This window comes from Dryas octopetala, chromosome 8 (genome assembly GCF_963921425.1).
Source record: "Dryas octopetala chromosome 8, drDryOcto1.1, whole genome shotgun sequence".
Classification (NCBI taxonomy): Eukaryota; Viridiplantae; Streptophyta; class Magnoliopsida; order Rosales; family Rosaceae; genus Dryas; species Dryas octopetala.
Genome location: NC_141373.1, coordinates 20,444,469 through 20,459,669, shown reverse-complemented (window position 1 = coordinate 20,459,669; position 15,201 = coordinate 20,444,469). Strand labels below are relative to the sequence as shown.

The 15,201-nt window shown below is 36.1% G+C and overlaps 2 protein-coding genes across 2 annotated transcripts; one reads left to right on the top strand and one right to left on the bottom strand.

Annotated features, from left to right (window-relative positions):
* Positions 1-8,288: 8,288 nt before the first annotated feature.
* Positions 8,289-12,075, top strand: LOC147277905 (putative indole-3-pyruvate monooxygenase YUCCA10). Its single transcript, XM_086255759.1, has 5 exons — positions 8,289-8,900; positions 9,194-9,427; positions 9,518-9,640; positions 10,064-10,229; positions 12,041-12,075. Exons 1-5 carry the CDS (start codon positions 8,289-8,291, stop codon positions 12,073-12,075), a joined length of 1,170 nt encoding a protein of 389 aa, XP_086111885.1.
* LOC147277904 (uncharacterized) lies at positions 10,775-12,133 on the bottom strand. Its single transcript, XM_086255449.1, has one exon. The coding sequence runs from the start codon at positions 12,021-12,023 to the stop codon at positions 11,025-11,027; it is 999 nt and encodes a 332-aa protein (XP_086111575.1). The 5' UTR covers positions 12,024-12,133; the 3' UTR covers positions 10,775-11,024.
* Between the last annotated feature and the right edge of the window lie 3,068 nt (positions 12,134-15,201).

The window sequence follows — 15,201 nt, the reverse complement described above, 5'->3', positions numbered from 1 at the left end:
TCTGCGTAAATCCCTTAGCTACAAGTCTGGCCTTATGTCTCTCAATAGTGCCATCACTGTTAAACTTAGTCTTATAAACCCAACGACACCCCACTGGCCTCTTTCCCTCTGGAAGTTTGACCACAGTCCAGGTGTGATTATCATTGAGAGCTTGTAATTCTTCCTTCATTGCTTTCTTCCAAATTGGTTGTGTACTAACTTCATGGAAGTTTGATGGTTCAGTAGAGTTGTCAATGCACCCAACAAAGGCAGCATGTGAGTTTGAGAATTTATCCAAAGAAATATACTTAGAGATGGGGTACCTGGTAACTTGATATGTAACAAAATCCTTGAGTCTGGTTGATTGTTGTCGAATTCTTCCTGACTTTCTAGTTCCATCATTAGTAGGTCCATCGTTGGACATAGCACTATGAGGTCCATTTTTGGACATAGTACCAGGAGATCGAATATATTTCTTATTGCAAGTTGTCTGAGTTAGAAATCATAAGTCCTTCCTCTTCAGAACTAAGATGAATAGGTAGAGAACTTTGATCAATGATTGGTAAAGGGATTTGACTCAGAAATTGCTCCCCCTGAGATTCAGTCTCCTTTGATTTCTCAAAGAAGGATTTGCATTCATCAAAGATTACATCTCGAGAGATAATAAGTTTCTCATTAGTTGAATCATAGCACTTATATCCCTTTTTAGTAGCAGAATAACCAAGAAAGACACATTTTGTAGATCGAGATTCAAGTTTATCTCTTTGGTTGGCTTGAATATGAACAAAGCATTGACAACCAAAGATTCTCAGATGAGATAGATTCGGTTTGCATTTCTTTAAGATCTCAAGAGGAGATTTAGACCCCAGAATGCGAGTTGGAAGTCTATTAATAAGATAGGTTGCAGTGAGCACCCCATATGACCAAAACTGTTTGGGGACATTCATTTGGATTATAATTGATCTTGTCGATCTTCTCAAGAAGATCCCTGTTCTTTCTTTCAACTACCCCATTTTGTTGGGGTGAGCCAACACAACTAGTTTCTCTCATTATACCATGTTCAGCCAGATACTCATAGAAGAAATGGGATACAAATTTAGTACCATTATCAGACCTGAAAACTTTGATGTGAGAATCAAATTGAGTAATAGTCATATGATGGAAATCTTTGAAGCAAGAGAAGGTTTCACTCTTTGATTTTAATAAGTAGAGCCATGTTGCACGTGAGAAGTCATCTATAAAGATCACAAAGTACTTGAAGCCATCAATAGAATTAATTGGAGCTGGTCCCCATACATCAGCATGAATTAAATCAAAGGGTTTCTTTGAAGTAGAAGAAGATGGTACAAAAGAAAAACGTGTCTGCTTGGAGTAATGGCAGACCTCACAATTAGTTGTGCTACTTTTTTGTAGAGGAAACAAAATCTTTAGAACATTAGCAGATGGGTGCCCCAGTCGTTGGTGCTAGAGATTGTCAATTTGTTGAGAATTGGCTTGAAAAACACTTGAATTCCTTGATGATTGATTCAGCAGATACAAGCCATTAGTATAGGTACCTTCACCAATCTTCTTCTTGGTGACTCGATCCTGAAAAATCACCGATTGTGAGGTAAAGAATGCTTCACAATTCAACTCATTTGTTAGCTTTCCAACTGATAATAACTAAAAGGGAAAAGATGGAACATAGAGGGCTTCAACAATTGTATTTGAAACGAGAAGGTTGATGTTTCCTTGACCAAGAATAGGAACTGAATGTCCATTAGCAACAGAAACAGATTGATTCCTAGCATGAAAATTTTTTAGACAACCTCTATTGTTTGTCATGTGGTCTGTAGCCCCAGAATCCACAATCCAAATATCAGATTTCACATTATGTGAGAGAGAAGAAAGAGCATGAAATGTACCTGATTCCAGAGAGGAGGTTGAAAAGTTGGATGTACCATGATCAGTCTTCCCAAATTGTTGAAGCAATTTAGCAAGCTGGCTAAGCAAAGCTGAAGAAGTATCATTGGTTTCCTTCACTGAGATGGTTTCTCCAGTGATTTGATTAGCCAGTAAGTTAGGAAGGGCTCTACTTTTCCCAAAGTTTGGTTTCAAGTGTGGATGCAGGATCTAACACTTATCTTTAGTGTGTCTGGCCTGACCACAGTGATCACAGGTTACTTGACTTCTTTTACCTTTAAAGTTCTTGTTCTCTGGCCTTCGATTCTCAGTTGCAAAGGCTTTGGCTTTCTCAGTTGTAAAAGCTTTAGATTCAGCAGCCTCAGATATCGACCTTCCCTGAGAACTCATGATTTTCTTCCTAACTTCTTCACGCTGAATGGTGGTGCAGACGCTGGAAAAAGAGGGAAGCTCATAACTCATTAGAATGTGTCTGCGAAGGTCTTCATATTCAGGATTCAGACTGGCCAGAAGCTGGAAGATCTTGTCTTCTTCAGTTCGTTTTAAAAGGATCTTGGGGTCTGTGGTATGTGGTCGATAAATAGCAAGCTCATTCCACATGTTCTTCATTCTTCCAAGATGATCAATGAATGACTTTCCATCTTGAGAGAGACAAGCAATTTCTCTCTTTAGCTGGAAAATTCGAGCAGCATTGTTTTGATGGCCATACATCTCCTTCACAGATTCCCACAAGTCATGAGCAGAATCAGAGTAACTAAAAATTTCTGCTATCTGTGGTTCCATAGAGTTGAGAATCCATGACATAACTAGCTGATCCTTGCAGAGCCATTCCTCAAATTTGGGATCATCAATCTCTGGAGCAGCTATCTTTCCATTTATGAAGCCGAGCTTGGACCTTCCTCCAAGGGCTAAGGTTATAGCTCTTGACCATGGGATGTAGTTAAGCCCATTTAATAGAACAGAGCAGAGACGCAAATTGGGGTTGGGCTCTGGTTCAAAAGTCATTGAAGAAGATGAAGCTGTGACAATTTGTTGTAGTCTGGGTTGTTGCTCGAGAATTTCTTCCATTTGAACTTGATCAGAGATGACATCAAGAAATCCTTAAGGATCTTAGTTGCTCTGATACCATGTAGAAGTAACAGAATAAAAGAGAGAGGAAAGGATAATTTATAGTGGTTCAGCTTGATATTAGTTCAAGCCTACATCCACTCTTAGAACTCAGCTTTCTTATTAAGGTCGTAAAAGGGCAAAGACCACTCAACATTACAAATATAGGCTGAGATTACAACAAGGACAATCACTAGCCAAAAGCAGAATAGCCACAACGGCTAGAAGCCACTAACGGCTAGAACTGTACCACCAAGTATAGACTCCAACGGCTAGTTGCTGCTAGCTCAAGTTTAAACATTCCAACATTGTCATATGTTCATCAAGGTGCATTCTTTTTGTCATTCTCATCTTCGATCAATCTTCTTACTTTCTCTCTACTATATATCTCATTCTCATCTTCTTGCTTATAAACAAGTTATATCTGAAGCTTCGCGCTAGCTGCTCATATATGATAGAGAGTGAATTTAATTAGGACTGTTTCTAGATATAGAAAATACAAATTAAGTGAAAAAGTATTAATGCACGCTACTCGGCTGCTTGACTTGAGGAATCAATGCAGTACTTGAGTTGATTATAACGGTCCACGTACATGTATGTTCAAACAATCACTATTATGATTTGTAATGAGCTGTGTTTCATTATCGATCTCTGTTTGTTTGTTTAATTTTGTTCACATACAATAATTACAAGCCATGGAATTAAAGAGTAAAGGCCACGTTGTTCCATAGCGTAGGACAAACATAATTAAGAATGTAATGGATATTTTTTTTGGGCAAGTAATTAACATTGGAGATCAAGGGTAAAAATTTAAACAATAACCTTGTCTAAATTAAAGACAACACTCGATTAGGTCAGCAAGTCAAGGAAGATCAAATTTTCTCTTTGTTGGAAGATGTCTTGATGATTTTAAATTTCATTAACAACAATTGATTAATAAATAATAATAATAATAATTAAAGAACATGAATGATCCCTTCAACACTATCTTATAAATATCAAATATCCCTCGAAGAAAAGTAAAGGGAAAATTACAAACGGGGACGTGGGGTACTTTTCTTAAATTTGTAATTTGTGTGGAAATTCTGTATATAGTAGCCATCATACATGACGTCTGGTAGTAGTCTACAAGTGAGTTAAATTAGTCAATGTTTCTTTGAATCTTCCTAGCTAGTATAAGCTACACAAAAACTAAAAATTAAATAAAAAGATAATGCAGTTGACTAGGGGTGGGCATTAAGACTGAAAATACCGAAACTATACCGTTCTGTGTCATTCCGTATCGTTTGGTCCCATTTTTTTTTGTTCAACCTCGTACCGATCCTGTACCGTACTGATCTCAAACGGGATGAGATCGGTCCTGAAGGTTCAATACTGAAATGGTCCCATCCCATACTGATTAATTAAAATTTAATTAAAAATTTATTTATTTCATTTAATAGGCCCAAATATCACTAAGCCCAATTAATTTTTTAACTTTCACCCAAAAACCCAACCCACACCCGTGAGGCCCATGACTCCCAAATGGCCTAAATGCCTATCCACTAATTCAGTAATCCCAAATTCCCAATTTCCCAATTTCTAAATTTCAATTGAATCAATTCAGACTCCCAATTCCCAAACTCCAAACCAACTGACCTAACCCAACCCTCTCGGCTCTCCCAGCGGCCACTCTCCCTCGCATCCCAACTTCGCATCGCAACTCGCAAGGGATTGACAGTCGCAGACCCCAGAAGCCGTTGATGTCTCTTGTTGTCGCCGTCTCTCGCCATCACCGTATCTCACCATCGCCGTCGTCGTCGTCGTCTCTCGTCGTCGCCGTCACACCAGCTTCTCTGGGCATCGTACCAGCCTCTCTCCCTCTCGCATCGCACCACTTCACGTCGCCATCGCACCAGCTTCTCTGGCCATCGCACCAGCTTCTATCGTCGTCGCACCAACCTCTCTCCCCTTCACATTGCACCACTGCGCCAGCAGCCAGCACATTCGCACCAGCCTGGCAGCCTCTCTCCCCCTCGTATCGCACCACTACACGTCTGCACCAGCGTCTCTCGACAGGTTGTGGTAAGTAATTGAGTTTGTGATTGAGCATTTGGTTTATACTGGTTTCTGAATTTTTGGATTTGTTGATTGAGCATTCTAGGTTAGATATTTATGGGTTAGATTTGTTATTTTGAATATGAATCTTGAATAAAAATTGAATAATTGAATTATTGAATTATTATTATTTTTTTGTCTGGAATTGGGATGGTACCGAATCCGTACCGAACCAATTTGGTACGGGACGAGATGGTACCATAATCCCAAAATCTCCATCTCGTCCCGTACCGATCCCGAACTCAAATCATGAGATGGGACGGGATGAGGTAAGTCCCGTCCCCCCCACCCCCATCCCGTGCCTACCCCTACAGTTGACTAGCTACTTGACTTACAAAAAGTCCTGAGATATATACATACCATGCATCCAAATGACGTATGTGGATGCCCTTGCTAATGATCGATTAACCATAGGAAACCAAATTTGATCGGTTTTCCTTCATGTTTATTTAATTATTTGGGCTTCAATAATTCTAGAGTAGCATACATGCATCCATTACAGATCGAACAATATTAATTATAGGATGCTTCCTTCCATTCAGTATTATTCCAATATCATGGAAGCAAGCTAGCCTCTTCCCCACACCGTAATCCATGAAGCAGAGCAAGCAAGTCAAGGCTGAACTTTAACACTAAATAGTCTAAATTAATTAACAAACAGAACTTGATGTGCGGCCTCATTGAAAAGTTTAAATCCTACACATATAGGTACCCAAATTATAACAGGTAAAATTAAGCACCAAAAATATAAGCCAAATTACAACCATACTATTACTTAGTAGCATATATACCTTACAAAAGATTATTGTCCAAAAGTACATATAATTAATTAATGTCTATGTGAGAATTTTATTAGGGGTGTTGGCCGGATGCTTCTACCCGAATAACAAGTCGCTGGTTAAAGTGGTCTTTATAGGTATGCCCCTACTACACTATCTAAAGTATCTAATTGACCAAGTTATCCCTTCTTATCTGATTGAGATATGCAGGTCTCGGCAGCGCTCTTGGGCCGTTGCTTCTACTCTCACTACAAGAAATGTGAGCAAAGCTCACCTTTATTGGTGGCATAGAATGATGTGACAATTGGGTAATAAAGACTGAAGTGCCTTGATTTTAATAAAAATTGGTGGCAATTGGGCAATGGGGACCAAAGTTCCCAATTGCCACCTCATTTTGTGCTAGCAATGAGGGGTGTGCTTTGTTCACATTTCTTGTAGTGTCTTTGGTGCATGGTGCACACTACAAGAAAAGCGTTAATAGATATCAATGAAAAACCGATATCTATTTAGGTTTCCGACCGATATATTGAGTGGTGATATATATCTATTCTTCCATATTAGATATCGATTTTTCCATCGATGTCTATAATATATTAGATATCTTATTTGTTTGATAATCTGATATCATATACAACTAACGATATCATATTTTAACATTAATTCTGATATCTTAAAAACTGAATTCTGATATGTAAGATACTTATTATATCATTATTTTTTTTCAAACTGATCTAAACAATGTATTCAATATCGTTTTGATAATGAAAATCTTATATAAAAATATATAACGTACATATCGTTTTTGTAATGAAAATCTGATATATAAAGATATATAACATATCATTTTTGTACTTAAAATATGATATAAAAAGATATATAACATATCGTTTTTGTACTTAAAATCTGATATAAAAGTATGATTTAGATATCGGTTTTTTGTTTTTTAAATGATATTGAAACTTCATTCCTTATTATTGCTTTTGTACATAATCTGATATGTAATCCAAAGTAAGCTTCTGATCGATATGGATAAAAATTGATTGGCATGCATCCACACAACATTTAGTAAGCTTCTAAAGTAATCCAACTTCAATTCTTCCGTTCATATAAATTAATCCAACATTCAAACTCAAGAGTAATCAAGTTAATTAACAAAAATAGATTACAAATCAATCTAAAAATATGGATAGCCCTCATCAATGCATGTATATCCCAAAATCACTATTCTATCTCCATAAGCTAGCACCTTCACAAAATCCATCTCTAGATCCTAAACACTGCCAACATGTACAAAATAATTAAGGCATGACAGTGCCTTAATTATTAAGTCAAAAACAAACAAATGGGGGGAGGGTATATATAGAGTAGACTACCGAGTTCTTGCTAAAAGAGCCGAGCTCCTGGTGGCTCTGCCGAACACTCGGTGGGGGCTTCCACCAACTTCCACCGAACTCCAGTTCTTTCTCCCTTCTTCTCCTTTCTTTTGTAATCTTCTCTCACGCATGCACCCAGCCATCTGTCCTTGATGGCTGGCATCTTCTCAGCCATTTGATCAAAAGTGATCAATGGTTGTGATCATGCCACCTCATCCACTTTTATCTTCTCACACTTTTCCAACTTCAAACACTCGCTAAAAATACATTCGAACATCCAAAAATGTCCCGAAAAATGCTACGTACTTGTAGCGACGAATATTAATTTATTATGGACTCAAAACCAAATTTTAATCACTAGGATTTACACAAAAATATCAATACTTCACAAAGAAAATAAAAGCAATCTCTGAATAACTCAAGAATAAAATGCGAAAAGAAATTTCGGGGTCTCACAATACAATACGGATTTCAATAGTTCATTGTAAATTGTTATTTTATATTACATTCCGTCTAGTCATGATTTTAGATACATGTATCTAATATTATTTATTATAATTTTCGAACCAATGTATGTTGTCAAAATTCAAATTCATACTTTTTAGATCACTTTATCAGAATGATCAGAAAAAGAAAAAAAATCAATTGATCTAAATGAAGGGAAATCCACCATTTGATGATTTATTTGCTAAAGAGGAAAGGGAAATCCGCCAAATATCACACGTATGCGATAAGATCCATGACTCCTGGCCAGTTATATATAATTAGGAAATCTTCCGGGCAGGTTTTCAAATGATAATTGTCTTGCTTCATACATGTCTTGGTGCAGATTTCTTTTGTGTTTATAAATGGAAACCAAACCGCAATGGATACTTTGCTTTTTTTTATTTTTCTTTTTTTATGTAGAGAATCCAAATCTTACCAAGACCATAATATATAAACATGCCAGTAAACAATCAAACTTCATATCAAATCAAATTCTCTTTTGCGTCTGTAAACACAAACCCTTTAACCAAAATCAAACATTTTTCATCATCTCCACCATCTAGAAATGGAGGAAGTAGAGGTAGTCATAGTGGGTGCTGGCCCTGCAGGCATAGCAACCTCGGCATGTCTAAATCGCCTTAACATCTCAAATGTAGTACTCGAAAGAGAAGATTGCTATGCTTCTCTTTGGAAGAAAAGGTCATATGACCGTTTGAAGCTTCACTTAGCAAAGCAATTTTGTGAACTTCCCCATATGTCCTTCCCTCCAAATACGCCCAAATATGTCCCCAAGAATGAGTTTGTTCAATACTTGGATACATATGTGTCTCATTTCAAGATAAGCCCTAAGTATCACAGAACTGTGGAGTCTGCTTTTTATGACGTGGAAATGGAGAAATGGTGTGTGATTGTGAAGAACATACTTTTGGGTGTACAAGAAACGTATCTTGGGAAGTTTCTTGTGGTTGCAAGTGGTGAAAATAGTGAAGGTTATATTCCTCAAGTGCCAGGGTTGGATGGGTTTAAGGGTGAGTTTATGCATTCGAGTGAGTATGGAAATGGAAAGAAATATGGTGGCAAAGATGTGTTGGTGGTTGGTTCTGGGAATTCTGGTATGGAAATTGCTCATGATTTGTCAAACTGGGGTGCTAATACTTCCATTGTTGTTCGTGGCCCGGTAAAACTTCTCTTTCTCTTTCTCTTTCTCTTTCACTAAGTCCATATGGAATTCTCTTATATATGTTGACATGGATTATACTGGACTAGACGGTTATACTAAATTGCATGTATTAGAGACTATTGAAGATATTAGACTGTATTTACTGTGCAAACTTTTTAAATCCGCACGTGCCTTGGTACGTAAAATATTATAATTAATTCAATTAGGTATAATTCAGTTTAGTCCACAGGTTTGTACCTTGCCCTTAATTAGTACAATGTTTATATATATAACTTGTTTATGAATTGCAGGTACATGTTCTCACCAAGGAAATCGTGTTCCTAGGAATGGTTATGTTAAAATACCTTCCAGTTAAATGGGTCGACAACATTGTCTTGATCTTAGGTAAATTGAAGATGGGAAATCTAACCAAGTATGGGATTCAAAGGCCAGAACATGGACCATTTTATCTCAAGGAAAATAAGGGCCAAGCCCCCATCATCGATGTTGGGAGCATTCAAAATATCAAGAGTGGAGAAATAAAGGTATATATATATATACATATAAATTATTTATGAGATCTTCATATATATTTTCCTCACAATTCCTTGATCGATTGATTTTATGATCACCAGGTTGTTCCATCCATCACAAGCATAAAAGGAAGCAAAATAACATTTGAGAATGGCTACACTAATTGCTATGATGCGATTGTATTTGCTACCGGCTACAAAAGTACCGTGCTAAAATGGCTTAAGGTATGCATTATGACATCGAATGTTTTTGCTTACCTAACTGATTCAGAGTGGAAGGACAAGAGCCGAACTGATACTTCCGATCTCTTTTAATTGGTGTTGATATTGTACTTATCTAAAAATTAGGTCGTTTTAGACTTGATTCAATATATTTATTTTTCCAATATATAGAATTTGAATACCAAGTCCAAAACCCAAAATACTTAACCCTTCAACGTACCCTAAAACGACTTTGTTTCGGACATAGACATAAGAACGGCACCAAAAAGATTTATCCTACATATTTTGGAGAAAAAGTGCTAGCTCTAGCTGTCACTGATGCTATAAGAGTCTTCATAAGGTCCTATGTTTTTGTTAATACGTAAAATTAGATTTGTCTGAAATACAATCTAATTACAATTGTGTGTGATTTACTCATCTGTGTAGGATGGCAGCCATCTCTTCAATGACAATGGAATGCCGAAACAAAATTTCCCGAATCAATGGAAGGGGCAAAACGGTCTTTATTGTGCTGGGTTTTCAAGGCGTGGATTATTTGGCATTGCACATGATGCACTCAGCATAACGAACGATATTAGTTTTGCTTTGACTCACAACAAGAAGAGGAATTGATCGCTTCCGAGTGTTTGACCATTGTGTTATAAATAAAAGAGTAGCCAGCAACAGCCCTTAGCCTAGTTTAGCCCAGCATATTAGCTTCAAGTAGGCCCACAGTTGGAGGAGAAGGGTAGTCATATACAATAAAGCCCAACTCAATATTTTAGCCCAAATTAGTTTCTCTTAGTTGTAAAAAAATAAAAGTATTACTTTAATGTTTAGTTTCATGTGTTTTAAATATAGTTGGCGAAATGAGCAAATATAATGTAATTGGATGTGTTCATTAAATTGTTGGGTGAAAATTTCACATATACAGAACTGAAAGAGGCCCAACAGCCAAAACAAGCCTACAGCCCAAACCACATGTTTATACGGCCCATTCCATGTGGTATTTGCCACTTCAAAGAAATACATAGCATGATGCCTGAAAAAAACATGACAAAATAGTTGAAAATTCCAGCCTAAAAGAAAGTTGAAAATTCAAACATCAGTTGCAGTTAGAATAATTGTTGCTTCTTGCAATTATCAATATGTCTGGTGAGAACCCGAACCTCAAAATAGCATATGCATACATCAATATATATCAATAAATATGTGGTGCCGCAACAACACCCAAAAAATTATGGTGTAGAAAAGAAAAAGTCAAAGCTTCAACATCAACTAGGAATTTAAAAACTCGTTTATGATCAGCACGCATACATAAACTACAATTTCTAATCCCCACTTAATTAAGATGAGCATTATTACACAAAAAAAATATTATAAAATTATCACACCAACCATCAATCGATCAAACATAAACTTGCTCAAGCTGCACATCCTTAGACTTCAAAGGAACATAATCTCCAAGATAAACCTCCAAGTGATCTGATAGGGCAGACTTGTCAATGTTTTCATGGTGGTATGATTTGCAAACGAAATACAAAACTGTCTGGATGACAAGTGCAAACAAAATCAACTTGAAAAGCAAGAGCAAACATATAATCCCATAAGCGACCCTATCCAACATACCAAATGACCTCCCACGCACAACCAGTTGCTGAAACCCAAATTGGAGACCAAAAGCCAAAGCATTAAGCTTGATATATATGATGGTAGCCACCCACATGTTCCCTTTGAGTAGTTTCTTGCTCTTGGTCATGGCTTGCATCCCTCTTGCTTGTTCTAAAACAGAGACCACACTAGCGAGTTGCCAAACTATGGTCATGTAAACGAACCCAACTAGGTACAAAACGAGTAGAAAGAACCCAAGTATGACACCAGCATCACTAGAGCCCATGAGAACCACCCAAATGATAAAGACTATCATGGCCACTATGTTGTAAACAAAGAAGGCTATGAAAGTGCACAAAAATGTGACCATGACTCGCTTCCAAACCTTTGGGACAACGCTCATGACCTTCTTGAAGGTAACGTCGCGGGCGGTGTATATGCACGCGATGGTGTAGACCACGGCGGAGGTGGAGAGGAGGCCAAAGATGAGCAAGAAGGTGAAGTATGCAGCCTTGAAAAGCCAGAAGGTTGCCCATTCGGAGGATATGGCATCGGATATTCGTTCGTATCTTGGACTACCCGATTTTGTTTCATCCAATTCTATTTGTTTGTGAATGATCTTGGAGATGAGGATGTTGGAGAGTTCTATGTGAGCCAAGAAGATGAAGCACAAAGGGAGGATCAAGGTCAAGGTGATTTGGCTAAAGATCTTCCTCCATGAAAATACAATCTTGTAAGCTTCTTTGTAGATGCCAAAGATTCCTAGGAATTGCAACTCATCTTGTTCTCTGTCCATGGTAGCTAGCTTGAGTTTCTTGAATGGGGGTTCTGAATTTAGAGAGGAATAGAGGGGAGGAGATCGAGAATATTGGCTTATTGGAGAGGAGAGTTATTAACTTATTATGGTCTTGGAGAAAGTATATAGGAAGTTAGATTGGACTTTATGATACAAAAGTACCCTTGTTTTTCCAAGAAACTAAACTAAGTCAATGTCAATATTGGGTAATTAATTAATTGAAGAAAAATACAATATGTGAGATTTGAAATACTAACCTACAAGCCTACAAGTCAATTTCCTTTTTCCTCTAAAAGTCAAGGCCTATTGGTGATTAAGGAATCAATAAACTGATAATAAATATATTTTGAAAGTAACTTGATATTTTCTAATATCTCTATGTGATTTGGTTTGATATATATAAAATAAGTTATCAATAATTATTTGGTTCAGTGTGAGATCATGAGTTGGAATCTCATACAATAGTTGTTGATTAATGAAAATAAAATATAAAATAGTTGTCGAACTCGCTCTCTTACCACGCCTTTCACACGCATTTGCCATGCTTTTCACACGCATTTTAGATCCGCTGGACTTGGCCCAGGCCCAACTTTTTTGGCTTTTGTTGGCCTGCCCCCCATCATCATCTGGTCAAGTTTGGACTGATCTGTTTCTTTATCACAAAAAAAAAAGGTGGAAATTAATTATTAAAACAATGGTATACATGGAGTTTATATAAGATATGAGGGTATATATGGAAGTAGGGGCTGAGTTCCCAATCACATAGAGCCATAGACGATAGACCAATGCGTCAGGTCGTTCATGCCAAGGAGACCCAAGGTTGCTCTCATTGTCAGAGTCCTTTTCAAAGTCTCTTGTGGTGACTTGGTCCAATTCAGCTGAGTCAACACGCTCATCTGCCTGCTAGGAAAATTCGTCCTTATTAATGCTTTTATTTACTATTTAACGCAATTTCCCTTTCATATTATATTAACCACAAAATTGGAGCATAGTCTCTGTCTATTTAAGACTTCTAATTCCAACTTCCCTCAAACTAAGCCTAAGTCTAAATTTTTTTTATTAATGGTTTTAGAAACGGTGAAATTTGATAAACCCCCAAGCTTAAATCACAAATGTTGGTAGTCTATGTCATTTCATTTAATAAGATTTAGAGAAAACAATTTTCACACAAGATATATAATTTTTGCACACATATACATGCAGAAAAATAGTAGCTGCTAGAATAGTTTAGTTGGAAGGACCGTTGAATTTCTTAGTTAAAAGAGCCGTTGAATTACTCCCCTCTAATAAAAAAAATAAGATTTTAATACAATTCTATACAACATAGCAGATTGTGAAAACACAATAGGATCCTTAATTTTCTTGATCTGGATCTCTTTACTCTCACTTCATCTATAATAGAACTAGCCTCTTGGCACACACTCCACATGCACCAATTGGCTCTTATTTTATTGTGTTTATAAATTATTTGTTTACGGTGTAAAGATTTGAAGAGAAAAACAAATAGTGTGTAAACATATTAGATATGGTGATGAACCAATTTAATGAGTGAGTAATTGGATAATTGTAATAAAAAATAAATAGATGATTAATAACTATTAACTAATTAAATGACTTTTGAGTTTTTTATTTGAGTATGTTAATTTCAATGTACTGACAAGTTAAAAATTTAACCAAAACTACCATTATACACAAACTTAACTTGCAGGTAATCTTCTAAAAGACCCAAGATAGGGGAGTCAGCAAAAGGACAAAACACAACACAACAAATATAAAAAGTATCAAGCGTGTCCCTACTGGACTACCTTCTTTAACTGCGGGTCGAGGAAAAAAAAATATCAAATAACAAACTGAAACTAACACAAGCTCAATCCACCTAAAATTAAAAACTGAAACTAACACAAACCCAACCCACCCAAAACAGCTTCAGCAAGCACCAAACTCAAATTGCAAATTGAAACTGCGACTGCAGACATATTTTCACTATATTTTGGACAAATATAAGTTTTATATACCAAAGAAACTAAGAGAATTTGAGAGAAAAAAAAATTCAAAATGAACAAAACTAAAAAGAATGAACTTAAATTAAACTAAATAAGCTAACTAATGAAAACAACTAAAACTGAATAAAGGGAAAAAAACATAAATGACAAAGTTATCAGCTGGAAATTGCATTTAGCTAAGTGACCAAAAAGTTACAAATGTCACCTTATTGTTACATTATAATAATAAGTGTACTAAAGATTAAGTATGATGTTTGTCATGCATTTTACGCTAATTTATTATTTTGATTTTTTGAGAGATAATACTGTTGGTAGTTCCTCTTATGTAGGAACATGTTTTTTTCTATTATTTAATTTTTAAAATTTTTAAAATTAAGATATTAGTTATTTATAATTTTATCTTTTATTAATTAATTTGTCTTTATCTATTCATTTGATTAACTATGGGTGTTTTAGGGAGTTTTGAAAATTTCCATATGAATGTAAGTGAAACAAACTAAATTACTATGATAAATTATATTTTGCACCCTAATCACAAGCTAGGCCTTTAATTAATGGGACTTTGTTATGAGGCCTTGTTGTCTGACGTTGATTGTAACATGTGCATCCAATTGGAAGTTGTTGGCAAATTATTATTTTCTAATAGAATGCAATAATTTTCCTTCTTGGTAATATAAAATAATTCGTCTGATCAGGAATTCTTTTAATTCTTATACTTTTGTAAAATATTATTTTAAGTGTGTGCAGCACTGCAGCCTAGCTCTTTACTATTGTTTCGGCCATCTTACATTAGGATCAGATTCGGAGATCACAAAGTTCTCTTTGACTTCATAATGGTTTTGGTTTGATGGGACATCATGCTAGATATAATAGCCCCAAAAAATCTTAGGAAGGTTTACCGGAAGATGAAGAGAGGTGTTTAGAAGTTGGGACAGATGACTATGAAATGGATATATGGTTCAAGATAAATTAAGTTCCTAAAAATGCTAATTATCTATGTTAAAATTGTTGGGTTGTTTCAAGGGAAGTTGTTGTTAGGGATTATGTGGATAAAATATAATTGTCATAGACTAAGTGACTATTTATTATTAGGTACATTAAATGAGATATTTTCTTAAATTGCACCAAGGTCTTTCTTAAGTGAGATATTGAATCGTAGGATAAGTGAGTTTGTC

Excerpts from the sequence above, each read along its gene's own strand:
- LOC147277905 (XM_086255759.1), top strand. The coding sequence starts at position 8,289 with ATGGAGGAAGTAGAGGTAGTCATAGTGGGTGCTGGCCCTGCAGGCATA. Across the intron at positions 9,641-10,063 it reads CCGTGCTAAAATGGCTTAAG|GATGGCAGCCATCTCTTCAA; the intron begins GTATGCATTATG and ends TCATCTGTGTAG. Across the intron at positions 10,230-12,040 it reads TATTAGTTTTGCTTTGACTC|TCTTGAATGGGGGTTCTGAA; the intron begins ACAACAAGAAGA and ends CTAGCTTGAGTT.
- LOC147277904 (XM_086255449.1), bottom strand. The coding sequence starts at position 12,023 with ATGGACAGAGAACAAGATGAGTTGCAATTCCTAGGAATCTTTGGCATC.